The sequence below is a fragment of the Cheilinus undulatus genome, linkage group 8, assembly GCF_018320785.1.
Source record: "Cheilinus undulatus linkage group 8, ASM1832078v1, whole genome shotgun sequence".
In the NCBI taxonomy this organism is placed as follows: Eukaryota; Metazoa; Chordata; class Actinopteri; order Labriformes; family Labridae; genus Cheilinus; species Cheilinus undulatus.
In genome coordinates, this window is record NC_054872.1 from 49,845,914 (window position 1) to 49,864,953 (window position 19,040).

General features: G+C 39.0%; 1 protein-coding gene across 11 annotated transcripts in view; it reads right to left on the reverse strand.

Moving 5' to 3' along the window:
• mef2d (myocyte enhancer factor 2d) overlaps window positions 1-19,040 on the reverse strand; it is a 209,523-nt gene that overhangs the window by 52,614 nt on the left and 137,869 nt on the right. For all 11 annotated transcript variants that reach the window (XM_041792910.1, XM_041792905.1, XM_041792903.1 and 8 more), the window contains one exon: window positions 6,563-6,794. In XM_041792910.1, the coding sequence (XP_041648844.1) occupies window positions 6,563-6,794 (232 nt within the window). The remainder of the gene's footprint in view (window positions 1-6,562; window positions 6,795-19,040) is intronic.

Below are 19,040 nucleotides of genomic sequence, written 5' to 3' on the forward strand. Positions count from 1 at the left end.
CAGTGAAAGTTTCTCATAAAGCCTGAAAATTCCAATAAAAAATTCCTGAAAATTTCAAGCAAATTATCCAAATATTAAAGTAAATCCCCCCTTCAATTTCTAGGCAAATTCTAGACATTTTCAAGAAACGTTTTCCAAAATTCCATGAAAATTATAGAAATAACCCAAACTCCCCAAAGTTTTCTAAGAAAAATGCTGAAAAATCCAAATAACAATCCTGAAGCCCAAATTCCCAATCCAATTTCCCAAAAATTTGGGAATAATTTCCCCATATTCCCATGAAAATACATTAATTATAAAATACTTTGATAACTTCCAAGCAAATTCCCTAAAATATCCAAGCAGCAAATTATCCCAACATTTCAAGCAAATACCTTAAACCTTAACGGACATTTTGAACAATTGTTACATCAATTCTAATACCAAAAATGATTGCTATAATGTAGCAAAGCCAAAATGGCTGGCGCGTTCAAACTGGAAAAAAAAAAAAAAATTGGTTCTGAACCTGAAAAGTTGGTTCTCAGATGGAATCAAAAATAGTTGGTTCTTTCTCGGGAACCGTGACACCATCAGCGGGCGTATCACATTCTAGATTGTGAAGAAGAGAAGAAAATTGAATCTGTTAGGGAGACAAAATGTTTGGTTGTGATCTTGGCATCGACAGAATTCCAGGTTAAGCTGGGGAGAAGTACACGGAGAGGCAAGTTTTATGCGGAACTTCCGGAAGAGATAGCGAAGGCTGGGTTCACCTGGACACAAGACCAAATAATTAACCCAAGAAACTGAAGAAGGAACACAGGACAGCAGGAAAGACTTGGGCAAAAGTGGAGCTGGACATGGTGATATGTGTCCATCCTGTCATCCCGCTTTGGTTCTGCTTAAACTGGTGTGAACACGGGCTGGTTCACCAGAGAGCACCAAGGTTCTGAGACTCCCGAACAGGTTCTTGGTCCCCTCTCTTACTGACCCTTCTCTCCTGATTGCTCTCTTGGAAGAGTCCTGGTTGGTCCAAACTTCTTCCATGTGAGAATTCTGGAGGCTGCTGTGCTCTTTGAACCTTCAGAGCAGCAGAAATGTTTCTGTCGCCTTCCCCGGATCTGTGCCTGTCAACAATCCTGTCTCTGACCTCTTCAGGAAGTTCCTCTGACCTCATGGCTTGTTTTTTGCTCTGACATCAAGGCCTTCAAAAGAGATTTGTGTCTTAATAAATCACGTCCAGTCAGTTAAATTTAGCAAAGGTGGACTCCAATAAACATGGAGAAAAATCTCAGCAAAGATCCAGAGAAATGGGAGGAGCCTGAGCTAAATTTCCAGTGTTTTTGCAAACAGTCTGAAAGCTTATGTCAGTGTGATATTTTAGCATTCTATTTTACATAAATTTGTAAAAATTTCTGTTTTCACTTTGTCCTGATTTGGTACTAAATGTAGAGAAAAATGAATTTATTGACTGTAGCATCAGGTTGTAACATAAAAGGACAGAGCATCCAACTGAGTTTAACTGAGTCCTGTCTTTAAAGAGAATTTTCATGATTTAATTATTTCAAATTAAAGTTGATTGATAATTATCATATGTTCCAGCCCTACAGTGTTTTCTGTAGGAACTCCAGTAAGGAAAGTATGAAAAAAACAGCTATCTCTGCTTTAAAGAGCTCAGAAGCACATTTTTATGGAGCAAAACAAGCCTTTATAACTTTATCTTCATTTAGGAGAACATTTTCCTGCACATGGCAGAGAGTATTTTTCTTCACTGACACTCTTTCTCCCTGTTGGGGTTTAGATTCAGTTTTTGGCTTCTCAGAAAGGCAGAAAGCGGAGGTCATCAGGGGCAGCAGAGAAATATCTGTCTGGATGGCCTGGTGGAAACGCACCAATAAGCAAACACCAAGAACCCAATACATCTCTGGTAATGTGGGATGCATAGCAGAGAGATGCAGAGTATTTGCACGGCTGAAGTTATGAGAAGTACGGGAGGGGGGAGGGGCCCATTACTGCTATATGAAACCATCCTGCCTCAGAGAACGGCATGTTATGAAAGATGCTGTAATGCATTTGTTGCACGTTACATCACCTAATTCAGACTTACAATGAGATTACGCTGCTCGGAACAAAGCCTGATAAGTAACCTTGTCTGAGACGCAAAAATGGGGCACAAATCCTTTTAGTCAGAGGGTGAAGGATCGGTTCGCCACACAGAGGCAGGAGGCAGCGTACCAGCCTCCGTCAAGGAAGAGATGGATGTGTGTCATTAAAAGGCGGCGTGCATTTATGTGAGTTATTCAGAGGGCATCAATGCTCTGACACACGCTCAATGTTTTGCTCATTCTGCTGCTTGTTTACTCCATAAAACACCGTCGATAGTCCAACTGTGCCTCTACATACAGGGCAGAGAAATAACACCTATTACAACGCGTAAAAATGTCTCAGAGAAACTAAAACCCCATTACAAATCTGTCTGCAGCAGGAGCGCCAGAAGTCACTGCTGCAGGGAACAGTCAGCTCATAGCTCTTTGGAAAAACTGCCTCCAAACTGTGCGTGCATTTATAAGACAGGAAACTCAATTTGTTTGTTCCAGAACATTCAAACCTTTAAAAACAGATTTTATGCACATGTGCAATAAAGATGCATGAGAAGGTGGCTTCAACAACAGCGGCAGACTCTAGAGTTCTGCTGCTCTGCATTATTTAACCATCAAGTAGGAAGGCTACAGCAAAAGTAGCCCAAGGATTGGGCGGTTTCTACTGTCTAGAAGAAGTTTTGTTTCTTTTTTTTTCTTTGTGCACAGTGAATAACGGTACTATGCAGAAATTTTAGGTGTCTTTGGGACAAAAACAGAGGCTGCAGGAAGATGTCGATGTGCCCGGCTTTGAGCAGCACCAGGCAGGATGGAGGATTTACACAACCTCCGTCCTGCTCTGGATGTCCGTGCATATCACCAGGGCCATGAGGAAATAACATGTTGAAAAAAATACAAGATCCACACCTTTAGGGTGGAGTAAGGGGTGGATGTGGTGAGAAGACATGGTCTAGGGCAGTGCTGGGGGTCACGAGACATGGACAGGGGGTCTCTAGATGCCTTAAAATGGAGGTGTTAAACTTGATCACAGCAGGGGGCCGGATTCTGAATTTGGGTCTAACCTGAGGGCCTAACAGGGTCAATATTTAACCACTGAGTGTCAACCTAAATAATTTTGAGATTAGAAGGTGAACATGTTAAGTTCAAAACTCAAAATCTGAGATAAAAGGTCAAACTTAAATGTTTTAAAGGTAAAAACATGACACTGAAGTCAAAATTATGTTTTTAAAAGGCAAAATATGAGATAGAATACTGAAGCCATGATTTTTAACAGTCAAAAAATGACATTAAAGTCAAAATCATGAGTTTTAAAGGTCCAAATATGAAATAAAATTCAAAATCATAAATTTTAAGGGTAAAAATATTAGATAAAAGTCAAAGGCAGGAGTTGAAATGGTCAGCAAAACTGAGAAAAAAATCAACATTATATGTAACAATCAACATGTAAGATAAACATCAAAATCGTGAGTTTAAAATGTCAAAATATGAGATTAAAGTTCATATTTATGAGTTTTTAAAGGTCAAAATATAAAACAACATTGAAAATCACACGCTTTAAAGGTAAATAACTGAAATTTAAGTGATTTAGCAGTTAAAAAAAGTCAAAACATGAGATTAAAAGTCAAAAACATGACTTAAAAGGTCAAAATAGGATTTAAAATGTAAAATTATGAATCTGAAAGGGCAAAATATGAGATAAAAAGTCAAAGTTATGAGATGTAAAGGTTAAAATATGAAATAAATGGTCAAAACCATAACTTTTAGTCATGTGAGATGCAAAACTGAAATTAAAGAGAGAACACAAATTTCTCCTACATTCCTGACTTTTTATCAAACTATTTTTACTGTTTCCTTTTTCTTATTTTTATGACTCAACAAGGATATTATAAATCATCAAGATTAAGTTTACATTTTTATACTGGAGGAAATCTGCAGACCTCATACTAGTGGGCCAGTTACAATAAAAATATCATATGATCTGGTGGGCCGCAAGTGTTTCCAAATTTGAACCATTTTTCATCACTTTTTCCCACCAATTTTGCCAATTTAAACACATTTTTTTCCACTTAAAACCCATTTTTGTCAAACTTAAACCTTTCCATCACTCTTTCTGCCTGTTTTTGTCACTTCTAAACGAATTCTTGACGCTTTCTGCCTATTGTTACCTCTGTTGACGCATTATTGCCACTATTAACCACTTTTTACACCTATTTTTACCACATTTCAATCTTTATTATACCAATTTTTGCAAGTTTAACCCATTGAAGCACTTTTAACCCATTTTAATTCTGTTTATAAGAAAAGGGATTTACATTTTTAAGAAGGTTTTTTACTACGGCACAAAACATTTTTTAAAAATGATTTATTTGATAAGAGTTGTTATGACCCAGGTTAAACATAAATGGACATCACAGCTTAACTTTACAATGGACCATGATTTTCCTGACCGCCATGGTCCCCCAGTTTGGCTAGGTCCCAGAAAGCTCCCCCCTTTATACCCCCTTATGGGCGGCCTTGTCTGCACATGACTATTCTTGATGGGGCTGTGTTCAACCACCTTCAGGTACAGTGGGGGTCCTGGTCTCTGGCACCTTTATTTTGGGGGTTGCGGGCTGAAAAGGTTGACACCTTTGGTCTAGGGCAGTGGTTTTCAAGTGGTTGAGTCACAGGACCTACCGTCAATTCCGCAAGGGGATTTGTGACCCAAATTTTGGAGATTTTTGGTCAATCAAATGTATTTAATAAAAAAATACAGCTTCGGCCTTTGGCAGTACAAAAGGTGTAATAAAACAATGAGATGGTGGTTAAAATTGTTTAAAAGTAATTATAAAACGGCCAAAATTAGTCAAAAAAGTGGCCAAACAAAAGCAAAATGAGTAAAAATGAGCAAGGAGGTGGCAAAAATGGGTTGAAAGTGCCAAAAAAGGTGACAAAATTAGTTCCAAGTGGCAAAAAAGGATTAAAGTTGCTAAAATGTGGTAAAAAATTGGCAAAAAAAGTCCAATTAATAGCAATAGTAGGCAACAAAATGTCAAAAAGTTAGCCAAAATGGGTTAAATGTGGCAAAAAGTTCCAAAAAAGTTGCAAAAAATGGGTCAGAAGTATTTTTAAAAAGTTGCAAAATTGCAAAAAAGCAGCAGAAATGGTTGAAGTTGACAAAATTAGTGGCAAAATGGGTAGAAAAAATGGTTAGCTTGGTTAAAAGTAGTATGAATAATGGTAATTTCAACACCAATTTCAACTCAATAATAGCTTGCCAAATGAGGTAACTGTTAGCCAGGATGCTAGCACCAATACTACTGATCCAACACACACACTCATCAATAAATCACAACTGGGGAGGGTCCATTCTCTGGGTGTTTTCAGGGGTCCAGCCAGATTCCCTAGCCGCACCTAGACTTGTCTCAAGCCACACTAGTGTGCCGTGCCACACCAGTTGAGAACCACTGGTCTAGGGTAACGTCCAGACAGATAGTAGGGTCGTCCCGAGCTCATAGAAGTGTGTTTTCATGTGGAGCTTGCCTCTGAAGCACACAGAACTTTATTAGACTCTGTCTGAAAACAGTAGGGGTGTAACCCCGTCCCAGACACGTGACGGTTTCAAACTGTCTAGCATTTATGTTACAACATGTCTTATTTTTGCAGCTCCGTGTGCACGGGTGCTGTCATCAAAATGGTGATTCCTAAAAGCAAAACATTTTTAAAAATAAAAGGACTCCTTTTTTCATTGCATTGCTTTAGTGGATTAAAGTTTGGTGCATGTTCAGGCACCAAAAATGCAAACGTTATGTACTCTTGAATCTGAACGACCTGTACAGTCTGAAAGACTGAATTTTCAAGGCCTCTGAGGCTACCTGTCCTGGTTTTTCCCTCTGTGTGCTGTGAGCGTATGTCAGTGATTGTGCTGTTTCTTCTAATGAACGTTGTGTACATTAAAAGCATCTAAGAGTTCCTCTTGTCAATATTCCCCACAAAGAGATGTCTTCTTAGAGCTGAATCCTGTATTGATCTCTTTTTGAAGACTAGAGGAACAATTAAAGCTACCAGCGGTGCTTTTAATGTACATGAAAGCGTGTTAATGCAGCTTTCAGACGGCGCTCCACAATGCTGGCCTGTCATTTTAATCATTTTTGAAATCTGTTTTTGTTTTGCTGTTTTAGCTCTGCTACAGAGCACCTGTCAATCAAAGCATGTGGGCGGGCTCTTTGAAGTCTTTCATGCTTCACTCTTGTTTTAAGTTTTTGTCTGAGTGAGGAGCTCCTTTATTCTTTTTCTGCTTTCAGAGATGCTAAACTCCTGCACTGCTGTGCATCAGAGAGAGAGAGAGAGAGAGGGTGTTGATAAAGCTGTATTTCACCGATCGATCAATCAGCAGCAGAGAGGATTGAAAATGGATGTTTGGTATTGATTAGAAAGCATGAACATGCTGCAGAGCTGCACAGATTACACCACAGCCCCCCCGCAGAGCTTCACCCTGCGTCTCTTACCTGCGCTGGCTGGTCTCTGCGGTAACCCTGGCGACACCGTGTTCCTCTGCAGAGCCGGTTGCTGTGGCGACAGGAGGCGTGGGTCTGTGAGGGTGGAGGTGACGAAGGAGGTGGTGGTGACCAGGGCGCCGCCGGGGTTGTTGCTGAACTGGAGGGCTGCCGCCGCCGCCGCGTTCTGATTGGACACTGGCACAGTGACGGGCATGGAGAAGGTGGACTGTGGGACTGTGGACTGTGGGAGAGACAGGAAGAAGGCGGGGCTTAGACTGCGGTGACATCACTCACAGGCACTCACATGTATTCATTAATGGACAGGTGATCAGTTAGTGGTCAGCAGCAGCACAAACGAACCTGCAGGTGAAAACACGCAGCAGCAACCAATCACAGAAGAGTCTTTCCAAAACAAAGAGAACTTCACAAACAGAAATCAAACTTTTATTTTCTTACATGGTGGTTTATAATTTTTTAAAATTTAAATCACTGTTGAAATGAATGTATTGGGAGAGAAATTACATATTTTATGCTCACTTTTCTCCCAGCATCCTTTGCAGTCTTCACTACTGCACTATTGCATTAAGTAGGCATGTAATAGTTTAATTTTTAATGTTTAATGCCTTCATATAGGAAGCTCAGACTCTTCATATATGGACACATAACTGGCCAATGAAGCTGGTTCTAGAATAAATACCTTCTACTTTAATTGAAAATGCATATCTAAAGAGCTTTACTGAATAATAAAGGTTTCCTGTTTGTACTGCCTTAGAAAGAGTGCAGCAGAGGACATTTTTATTAAATACACACCATTTAGCATCAATAAAGTAGCTCTTAATAATTTACTCATCATTTACAATGCCTTATTAACTTAATGATGCATTTATATAAGGACTTTAAAATAAAAAAAATCTTAGAATATCAATTAATCTCAGAGTTTCCAAAGTAAATCAAGATAAATCTTATTCTTATGCTTTTTGAAATTCTTCTATTTTGTATTTAACCTCCTAAGACCCTGCGTCCACATATGAGGACATTACATTTTGGCCTTCCTACATTAGAGCAATTATTTTCAGTATTAGAATTGATGCCATAATTGTCCAAAATGTCCGTTCAAGTTTAAGGTATTAGCTTGAAATGCTGGGATAATTTGCTGTTTGGATATTTTGGGAGATTTACTTGGAAAATATCAAATTATTTTTATGGAAATTAAGAGGATACATTTGGATATTTAGGAGGGTCTTAATGGCTTTAAATTGATTTAAATTTTTAAAATCCATTTTCATGGGAATATGGAGGAATTAATACCAACATTTGGGGGAATTTGATTGGGAATTTGGGGTTCAGGATTGTCCTTTGACTTTTTCAGGATTTTTCGCAGAAAATCTTTTTCATGTTTTGGAGAATGTTTTTGAAATCTTCTAGAATTTTTAGGGAATTTTATTGAAAATTTTCAGGAATTTGGATGGAATTTTTTATTGGAATTTTTGGGCTTTATGAGGAATTCTCAGTGAAATATTTGAGGATTATCTAAAGAAATATTTGGGTGCTTTTTGTGAGGTATTTTAAAATATGTTTAAACTTTTTCAAAGACATTTTATTTAATTTTGGAATTTTGGGGGTTTTGAAAAGGGAAAATTTTCAAGAAATTCCTGTTCAACAACAAGACTGTAATTTTAACTTATCAGGCCATATATATCCCAAATAAGTGGGAGAAAATAAAAATGCTCTCCAACCAAAGGCTCAGGTCTCAGGAGGTTAAACCAGGGCTGTCAGAGTAAATGCAATTATAAAAACAAACTAAGATCCATAATTGGTGCTTCCTTTTCTTTTTCAAATCTCATGCTTTATGTCCTTTTAAGCAGTGGTGTACAGAGCATACCAACTTATTCTTTTGTATCAATACAGTGCACCCACTTCTAAATAAAGGGTACACCCAACAATTTATATTCACTTACAATTTAGGATACTGCAGTTTTCTGCAACCTGAAGTGTATAAAAACACCAGTTTAAACACATTTTTGCAACAGAGTTGTTATGCTCTGCACAACATGCAAACATTCAAGAGTTTTTTTAATAGTTTACAAAAAAAAAAATCCTGTTTTTCTTGTTTTTTGTTAAGTCATCAGAATGATAATTCCTGGTTAAATACATTTCAATAAATTAATAGATAATTAATTACTGATTTGTTTCATAGCAGTGGTTCTCAACTGGTGGGTCGGGACCCAAAAGTGGGTCGCGGACTGTTTTCAGGGGGGGAAAAAAAGGCAAAATATCACTGATATTGAGGCCTAAGCAGAAATCTATCCATATACTTTATTTTGCAGGAAAATAAGTACATTCCAATTGTTTTCTTAAGATCTTCACTTATTTATCTTGGATGGAAATATTTTCAAGAAAGTTAGATTTCATATGATAACTTGTAAATGTCTTGTCAACTTTGAAAAAAACAAACAAACAAAAAAAACAAGCAAAATGTGTTATAATGGTGGATTAAAATGTTTATAGAGAAAAATAAAGGTTGACAATTAAAGTCTACTGTAACAGTGTGGGGAAAAATGGATTAATGTGACTTGCAATTGATAATTTCTGAGGTTAAAGGTTCTCTCTTACAAGGTTTTCTGGGGAAATAATATATTAAATTAAGACATAAAAGAGCCACAAATCATCACAGAAGAGCCACATGTTGAGTATCACTGGTCTAACATTACATTTTAACGTCTAATTAGGAGGCAGTACATGTCAGCTGATGTTATGGAATAATAAAACGTCATTTAACTAGCAGTGTAACAGCTGCAATTCTTTTTTCGGGTGACTCACCAAACATTACCATGCACAACATTCATTTTTCTACATAAAGCAGGATTCACAATGAATTTATAGTGTTTCTGATTTGCATCTTATGAGAGAAAATGTGCTGAAATAAAAAGGAAATGCTCCTTTAAAGCTTTTTTTTCCTAAAATGTAACAAGAATGTTTTGGAAATCCACTCTTCAAGCTTGCACACATCAGATCTCTCTTTAACACACACAGACACTCACACTGGCTCAGTTTTTGCATGCATGGTGACTCGGTGGAGGGCCAAAGCTGTGTCGCCTCTCACTTCTCATGCTGGGTTAAAGTTTTGTGTCGCAGCAGCGGGTTATAGCGTTGTGTTTCTGCAGACATGTTTCAGCTACATCCCACCACCCCACTCTGGGAACATGAGAGGATTTCATGTGAGGGCTTTTGGTTCCAAGATTTACTAAAGGGATTGCTTTAAAGGCAGACATCAGAGTGTTCTCTCTGCACAGGGAAGTATTTCTCTTCTACTGTGTGTTTAAGTCTCTAACAGGCTGTGGGTCACCTGACTGGACCCTGAACTCAGATGACCAGACAGCACAGGGTCCTTGAGAAAATCAAGACCAAGGACCTGGAGTTGTCCGGCCATCTGACCCATTTCACCCTGTTCCAGCTCGATGTGAGAGGAGGGTTTTTATTAATAGAATGTGGGCCGGGGCCGGGGCTGTACTGTACGGGACAGTGGGACCCAGTTTAACTCTGAGGAGGACAAGGACGCCGTCCCGCCCTCCATCTCTGACTCTCTAGCTCTGAAACACTTTTTGGTAATAGAGAGGAAACAACAGAGAAAGATGAGTTAGAAACAGGCGCCACTAAAGCTGAAGGAGACTTTATACAAACTACAATTCCAAAATAGTTGGGACATCGTGCATATTGTGAATAAAAACAGGAAAAATATTATTTGAAAATCCTTTCCAAACTAGGTTGAAATGATATGGATTATCTGATAAACTCCACTGTTTATAGATATATACACACAATCTGCCTTTGATGTCTGTAACAAAGTGAAAAAAAGTCGAGACAGGAGCATTTATACCGCTGTGTTCCATCACATTTTCTTCTAACAATTGAATTGCTGAAGTTTTTTGTATTTGCACCTCAAAAGAGAAAGGTATGGACTGCACATAAAACTTGCCCTCTTTCACTGTGAAGCCATGCTGTTGTATCTTGTACAATATGTGTCTTGGCCTCGTCTTGCTGAAATAATCAGGAGTGTCCCTGTAACGCCACATTATGTAATAACGCCGCATTATGTAATAACCCTAACCATAGGACTTAGTGTGGGCTCCAAGGTATGCCCTACCCAACTACCTTGCCCTAACTCTAACCGCTTAGTGCCTAAACCTAACCCCCCTTCAGGGCTCTAGACTAAACACCTAACCTTAATCCTAGGACTTAAGGTGGGCTCCAGGGTATACCCCACTAACTTACCCTTACCCTAACCCTAACCGCTTAGTGACTTACAAAATGCGGCATCATTACATAGTGAATTGAAAAGTTATTACATTATTACATAATGTGGCGTTATTACATAATGTGGCGCTACAGTCCCTTAACAGTCATTGTCTGGATATAAGTATATGTTGGTCCAAACCTGTATGTACTCTCTCTACATTAATGGTTCCTTCACAGATGTGCATGTGACCCACGCCACTGGCACTAATGCACCCCCATATCATCGCAGATGTTGGCTTTTTAGCTTAAATGACAATCTAGATGGCCTTTTTCCTCTTTAGCCCAGAGGACTTGACAGTAGAGCCCGACTGATATGGGATTTTTGGGGCCGATGCCGACACTGATATTGGGGGCTAAAAAAGCTGATATCCGATATATTGGCCGATATATGAAATAAGAACATTGATATACACAGGATATATACTGTACATGGACACAAATGTGGACATGTGAATTAACAGTTGCATTCATCTTTGTTTATTTCACAAAGATGCAACTCAGACGACATTAAAACGCTGTATAACAGTCTTATACTGTGGCTGTGGACCATGTTAGACAGGAAAATGATAAATGGAGAGCCATATTTACATCGTTGTGGCAAATATGCTCATAATATGTTTACAGTGTGTTTCTTGATAACCCTGAGGAAGGCCACAAGCTTAAATGTGCCTGTTTTATAAAGTTGTTCTCTAAAGATCTATTAGTGAAACTTTCTGTCTCCACACTGGTAGAACATGTCACAGGAAAGATAAACACCGTATGAATGCTCTTCTGGTTTGTGCTTTTCAAAGTAAAAGCCCGGTTTAGCATTTAGCATATAGAAACTCTGTTCACTTGTACAGAATGCTTTTATTTTGAATAGTTCCTCACAAACTTCCACTGTACACTAAATCAAGTCGCTTTTAGGGGGGTTTATTGAGGTAAGCTTATAAAGAAGGACAGGGCTTTGAGAGCAGGGAGATGCGGCTGACACGCAGAAAACTCGCGCCTTGTGTGAAAGCAATGTTGCCATATCCTCAGTAAGGAAAGTAGCTATTGGCTGTGCCAAAAGTCGCCAGAAGTCGCTAAATGACGTTACCACTTATTTGCATAATTGTCCATATGGATTTAATTGTAAAGGACGCTGTAGGAAAGAGGAAAAACACCATGAGAGAGACAAAAAGTGAGGAAAAAGACCCTCATTATGTGTAGAACTACAAATGAACTTGCTTCTGTCAATTCTTGTTTTTATAACGTCACAACTCCAACCCTCCTTTATCTGGGCTAGGCAAAATGACTCAAGAAATACTCTGGCAGAGTAACTTTAAATTTCATTTTTGGTTTATCATTTATTTATCATTCTATTTTTCTTAGAAGTTTACTTTTCTTACGTTTGGCTTAGTTTTAAACCTTATGGTCCACTTAAGAGCCTACAACAAATCAATTTATTGTTTTGTATAGTCTTCATTAACAATCTAAATGGACCAAAAAGAGACAATAGAAAAAACTGGGCTCACAGCAGCACCCGCTGCTCAGAGGCACTACAACGATACGTGCTTTCATGTCAGAGTCTCCAAAACTCTCCAGTAACACCAGAAAAAGTCGCTAGATTTGTCACTAGTCGCTTTTTTGAAAAAGAGTTGCTAGAGGGGTCTGAAAACTCACTAAATATAGAGACAAAGTCCCTTAGTTGCCAAAACTGAGTGGGGGAGAGCTGCTACTGTGTCTTGGACCAGGCACTCAGGCTGAGAATCCCCGGATAGCAAAAAAGTTAATATATGGGCCACATATTGACCGATGTTGATTAATCTGTGATACGCTATAATCGGCCTGCTGATCAATCGGTCAGGCTCTACTTGACAGCAATTATTTTCAAATCCAATTTGACGTGTGGACTCGCCAAACCACTTCAGGAGAAGGAAAAGGTCTGCACACACTTTATTGCAAAGAAATGCAAAAGATTAATGCAACCTTTTTCCTTCTCATCAAGTTCTTTTTGGATCCATCACCCAGTTTACTCATGTGCATGTCTGTGCAGTTTTTAATATGGTCAATCAATGCTTCTTTTAAAAATGCACTCTAATTTTTGTCTCATTTAGTCTCACTATACCTAAAAAGTGTTCCTAATAGTGGTGTTATCAAATCTAAACTGCATGAGCGTGTAGTGGAAACTGTATTCAGTTAAGTTTATGCATCAAATTTGCTCACAAAAAAGTAGAAATGCTGGTTGTAGTTGAAAAATTGTTGACTTGTCATTTATTTAATTGCCATCAAAGTTTATCTTTGGTGGAATTTGAGACTTTTGCATAAAGATCAAAAGAATCAAAGGGCTTTTAGAGGATGGGGTTCAATTTATCAATTTTCATTAAAGAAATGTTTCCATTTTCCAGCATGGTATCCTATCCAGATGAACGTTTTTGCTCTGGAGCAGTCTGATTGTGTTAACACATATGTCAAAGGTTTAATTCTGCTAAATCCATTATTTTGTTTCTGAAGTCTAGTGGAAAAAAGTAAAGTGAGATTAAACCATCTAGAAAAATAAGTCTGTCCTCACAACCAGCACACAAACAACCCCCTGACTCCACTGCCACTCTATTTAAAATCCGTTGGTTTTCTGAAGCAGCGTGCTCGCAGCGAGCTGCACAGTGAGCGGTGACCAGGGCGGGTGAAGATAGCGGCTCACAGCACTGCACCACGGCACACCTGCCAAGCAGAGGGCGAAGGGAGGGGGCGAGAAATGGAGGGATGGATGAAAGGGTGATGGGTTAGTGCAAAGGGGGCGGAGGTGTGTAAACACGGAGTGTACAATAGAGGATTTATCCTGGCAGGGCTGACAGGGGCGGGGCTAATCTGCAGCCTGACGAGATTGACTGGTTTGTAGATTTGAGCCTTAAAGAGGGGATCTTTGCTTAATGAGAAAACCAAACCTTTAAACTTCTATTAAATGTAATCTACGAGAACATTCTCTTTCTTACTGAGTTTACAAAACTTAAGCATATTTAGGAGAAACCAAAACGTAGAGCAAATGAGTTTTTTTTCTCTAGGTTATTATAAAGTCTGATTTTATTAATATTAACAAGGACAGCAGAGCTATTTTCTGTCTACTTCCAGGAAACTTGGGCTATGCATGATGAATCAGAGCTGATGAATTATAAGTCAGACTCTGCATCTTTAGGACAAATTCATAAATATCTGACCATCAAAAGGAAAATTGGTGGTCATATGCCTTCTTGAGTAATGCGGTGAGGCCTAAGGCCTTGACCTTTGACCTCCAAAGTCTAATCAGTTCATCTAAGAGGCATGCCGGACATTTGAGTGAAATTTGACTAAAATCTGTCCAAGATTTCTTGAAATATTTCAATTATAAAAATGGAGGTAGCTGCAAACATGATGCCTCCAGCCCTGGCCACTGACAGTGCAGAGGCATAAAAACACCAGACCATGACTTCTATTAGATTCTAGGCTCTAAGATGAGACACATTTAAAGTGAACAATGCACCGATTAACAAAATGGATTTTTTTTTATTATTATTTCTTATTTTTTTTAGTTAGAATTCAGATTTAACTTTTCAAGGATGGGTTGTGAAGTAGTTTTGCATGAATTTGACCTTCCCCTGATTACTCATAAGGCTGTTGTTATATAAAGTACAACTTTTTAAAGAGTATTTAGTGCTATTAAACATAAAAATAAAATCCTTATCTTAGTATCTAATTTTTTGGGTGTTTTTTGCCTTTTTCTGGATGAGAAATAGAGAAGAGAGTAGGGAATGTCTTGCAGGAGGCCAGCCTGGAGCCTAGCCTGCCTGCTTTGCATGGAAAGAGGAAAATCCTGATTTTATGACTACACAATAATGCTGCACAATTAATCTGGTTGCACTGCATTTGAAATTGTGGTGTCAAGCTGTGCAATTACACAATCATGCAAGGGCCAGAACTGTTTTTTTATTGAAAAGGTTTTACAAAAATGGCTGCAGAAAGTAGCTTTATTTTCAAGAAACAAAAGGGAAAACTTTATTTATCTATTACTTTTTAAATTTTAATTTACAGGTTATGCTACTTAGTCGTATTTATGTGCTATGAATCGTGTTTTCCTTGATAAACAAGCAAGTACAATCATGAAACCATTTATGGATTATATCACTGGTTCCCAAAGTGGGGGTCGGGACCCCCAGGGGGGTCAAGAGACAGGTAAGGGGGGTCGCGGGGCACTTTCCATAAAACAAAGAGAAACTTCATATGATTTAAAATCATACACTTTATCTATAATGTTTTTCAATTGAGTTCAAATTAAAATAAAAATCTAGTTAACAAGTGAAATTGTTGCTTAAATAAGTAAAAGTTATACAAACTACCTAAAATGAAAGTTTTTTACATGATGCTCTGTGCAACATGGGGTCCCTGATCTCGGACCTGCAGTTTCCACATAGGATGACTGTGCCATGCACTGAAGCATGCCGGTTTGGTCTGACCAAAGGCGAGCAACCTCCCCCACTGGAAGCGAGTCTAGAGCGCTGCCCTGATCAACAGGAAGAGATCACGGGAGAACTGCGAGTTCAAGCAGGAATAGTATGCCAACAGCGGACTATAAGTCCATGATATTATTGCTTCCACCATTGGGTGAGTACATTAGGAAGTTAAAAGGTTAATGTTTGTTTAAAGGATCTGTGGTTTTATGCAAAATTCTTTGGCTAAATATCCTCAAATGTTAACTTTTCCTGATCAATGGCGCTGTTTCAGCTCTGTGACCCACTGACCTCTCGGTGACCCTTTGCTCTCACTGCAGGATGAGACGTAATGTTGCTATGGTGATGACCTACGTCTCAGAGTTCAGGCATTGTGTGGTATTTTGAAAGAACCGGATATTCTACGCTTGTGACTTCCTCTTTTGGAAGTTTCTGACCGGCAGGTATTGACGCCGTTTGGCAGCAGCCAGCACTGAAAACAGACCTGCAGCGTGTCTCAAACGAAGCTGAGCGAAGTGGCGGTCCAGGCACCCGGTCTGGAGTGCCGGCTGTGGAAATGCTCTGATGGACTAGAGAGGGAGCGATGTGATCCGCAGTGCGATTCGCTGACAGATCGCGGCCCGGTTGCTGTATGTGGAAATTGGAGGTGGCGCTACGTTTTGGGGGATCATGGGCTGAAAAGTTTGGGTACCCCTGGTTTATATGATAATTGCAATCACATCTCACAGAGTTCTCTGGTAGTATTGCAATTGCACATTATTATCAACTCATGCAGCAATACTAGACAATACTATGTTGAAAAACGTCCATATTCAGTGGCATTTTTACACACATTATCATTTCGTCTGATGTAAAATTCTTGAACTTTTCAAGGTCTTTAAACATAAAACACATCAATGTCACACACATGAGTTTTCAAGACTTTAAATTAGATTTTAATGTCAGTATTTTTACATCTGAATGGTACTGATATTTAAGAAAATGCAGGTAGTTTGTGTTTGATGATGCATTAAGTCCATAGAAAGCGATGGACTGGAAGGCTTTCATCTGTTTAGTTAGTCAGCGTTGGTGCAGAGTCGCTGTTAGAGGGTTGAAGGAGAGGTCTGAACAGCTGCACTGTCTGCCTCTTATCAAACAGTTCTGATGCTGTAAAAAACACCATGCAGTAACAACAGTTTGTCTTTTGTACCATTTGCTGTCTAGTCTTTCACTTGTATTAATGTACCACTGCATAATTAGCAGCACAGGAAAGTAAGACTTTAAAGTGACTCAAATCAGTTCAAAAAGCTGAAAAAAGAAGAAATTCACGTCTGACTTTGCAGGTTTGCTTGGTTGCACATCTTTTGAGAAGTGTGGATTTTTCACCTCTAATATTTCTGCTTTAAAATATTAATCTATTAGGAAAACTGTTAAATATTCAACAGTTGCCAGTGCAGATAAATGCATGTTTAACCATCCAGATGATTTAATAACAACCTCCTGGCTCATGCATTTTCCTAAATTTTCCTCTATTACATTTTGCATTGATACCCTTTATATTGATCATCTTCAGCTGGACATGACGAGTCTCGTCTCTTTGTCGCCCATCTGCTCCGTCTTTAAGGACTTCCTGACTGCGCCAGCCTCCTTCTCTTGATCTGAATCTTTAATGTGTCCTCGCCCTGCTCTGCTCTTCGCTCCGCTGAGCATTAATCCGTGTTTTTGCAAAATTACGACTGAATTTACATCTGCCCACTCCGGCTCTGTTAAACACTGACGCTCCTCTCAGCAGACACAAGGGTTAATTGGGCCCTGCTTGTCGTCCTGCAGGTTTAACACAGATGATATGATTTTTAAAAATAAAGGGAGGCTGGTAGGTAAATAATTGACTAGGAGCTTTTCAGAAGGCTTGTGTGAGAAAGCTTGAGGCCTCTTCAGTGCAAAGGGAACAAAAAGAGGAGCAGGAGAGTGGGCCTATTTTCTCTCAGAGGTGCTCTCATGATAAGGGTCTGTTTCCTGGACACAAGGCTGAACCAGAATTCAAACCCTGCTCTGCTTTCCTCTTCCTCTTGTCCTCGTGATTCTTTATTCCTTTTAATAACGTCAGATTTAATTATTTGTTAGCAGCTCTGGTTCTGAACAAAGATGCAACATTAGAGATGTGTTTGAAATAAAATCAATAATTTAAAGGGAGATTTGTGATGCTGTCATGGTGTGAAATTACAAAATGAGCCTGCAGGTTACCAAACACATGAATGCATCTTACTTAGATGGAAAACTAAATTAATTATAATTTTTAAATAAGGGTTCTAAATGTTAAAATATTTCTACATCACTGCTATGAATCTATTTATGCTAATATTACTGATGATTTCATGTAAAAATTAACCTGGAAAAGATATGTTAATATGGGCATTTATAATCAAGGGTTAAAATCTTTCCTAAGTATTTGCAAAGAGGAGCTTTCGAACTTGTCAAATTTATACAAGACAATTCAATGTTGGTTGTTTTTTGGTGTTTATTTATCAGAATTAAAAGCTTTGCAGCAAAAGTAAAAATCAGAATAAACCCTGGTTATCTAGGCTGAAAGAGAAAGTTCAGATACTACTTCTGATGTTGCACACCTTTGAGTCTGAAGCAGAATTCATGTTTTCCTTTCATTGGCTCTGACCCTCTACAGGAGACATTTAAAAGTCCGTCTCCTTTGCTCAGGGGCAGCACGCAGCCATCCTCTAAAGGAAGAAATCTATTTCTAATTCAATTTCCTGACGGAATCTCAGAGCCAGAAAAGGATCAAACCAGGGGCCCTCTGGTTAGAAAAGCTGCCTTTTACTCTGTGCCAATGTAGCAGCCATGGATCTGTTAGCTCGGGGGTCCCGTCTCGCCGACTGTCCTGCCCGCTCTCCCTCCCTCTGTCTCTCTCGCTACCTCAGGAGGTATTTGAGTACAAGTGGGATTAAGCTTGTATATCCCGGCCCCTAGCTGTCATGCTGGGGATTATGAGGCTGAGGGGAGGAAAGGTGGGTGGGGATGTTTGTTGTGTTTGCTGCTGTCCTGTGAAAGGTGTGTGGGGCGAGCTGGGCGGGCCAGGAGGCTAAGATACCAGAGGGGAGTGTGGTGGTGGGGTTAGAGGTGGTTTAGGCAAAGAGACGCCCACCTAACATCCAACGCCAAGCTCCCAGAGTTTGAGCTCTCCTTATGGATGGAGTAAATGTTGAGAGAGAGTAAAGAGCAGCTCATTTTCTCCTTAAGGCCTTCTGATGAATGTGAGATGATTACTAATTACATCCATCAGTGGCCAGCACAGTCTATATAAAGCACGGGATGACGTCTTTAAGGCTTTTAATTACCGAGGATGTCTTAAAAGTCAGTCTTTAGTTGTTGCGATATTAATAATATTAACTTTGGGTTAACAAAAGACTGGGTGCATGATCGCTGCAGAACATGCACATCAAGGCTTTCACATTGGTTATATCCTGCATGCTGGCTGTGTCTCCCTGCTGTCATAACTCTGTCTTTTCACAACTTTTAACTCAGTAAATCTCCCTGCAAGTGACTTGATTCAATGCATTGCATTATTAAGCCAGGGATCCTTTCAAAATAAAAGCAATGAGGCAAGTTTGTCCACATAAATGGAAACTGGGCTTTACCGTTGAAAATTACAAACTCGTACTGTTTTTTTTTTAATCTTCTATGTGATTTTGAATTCTTCCTCATATTTTAACCTTTAAACTCATGATTTTGAATTTTTCCTCATATTTTAACCAATA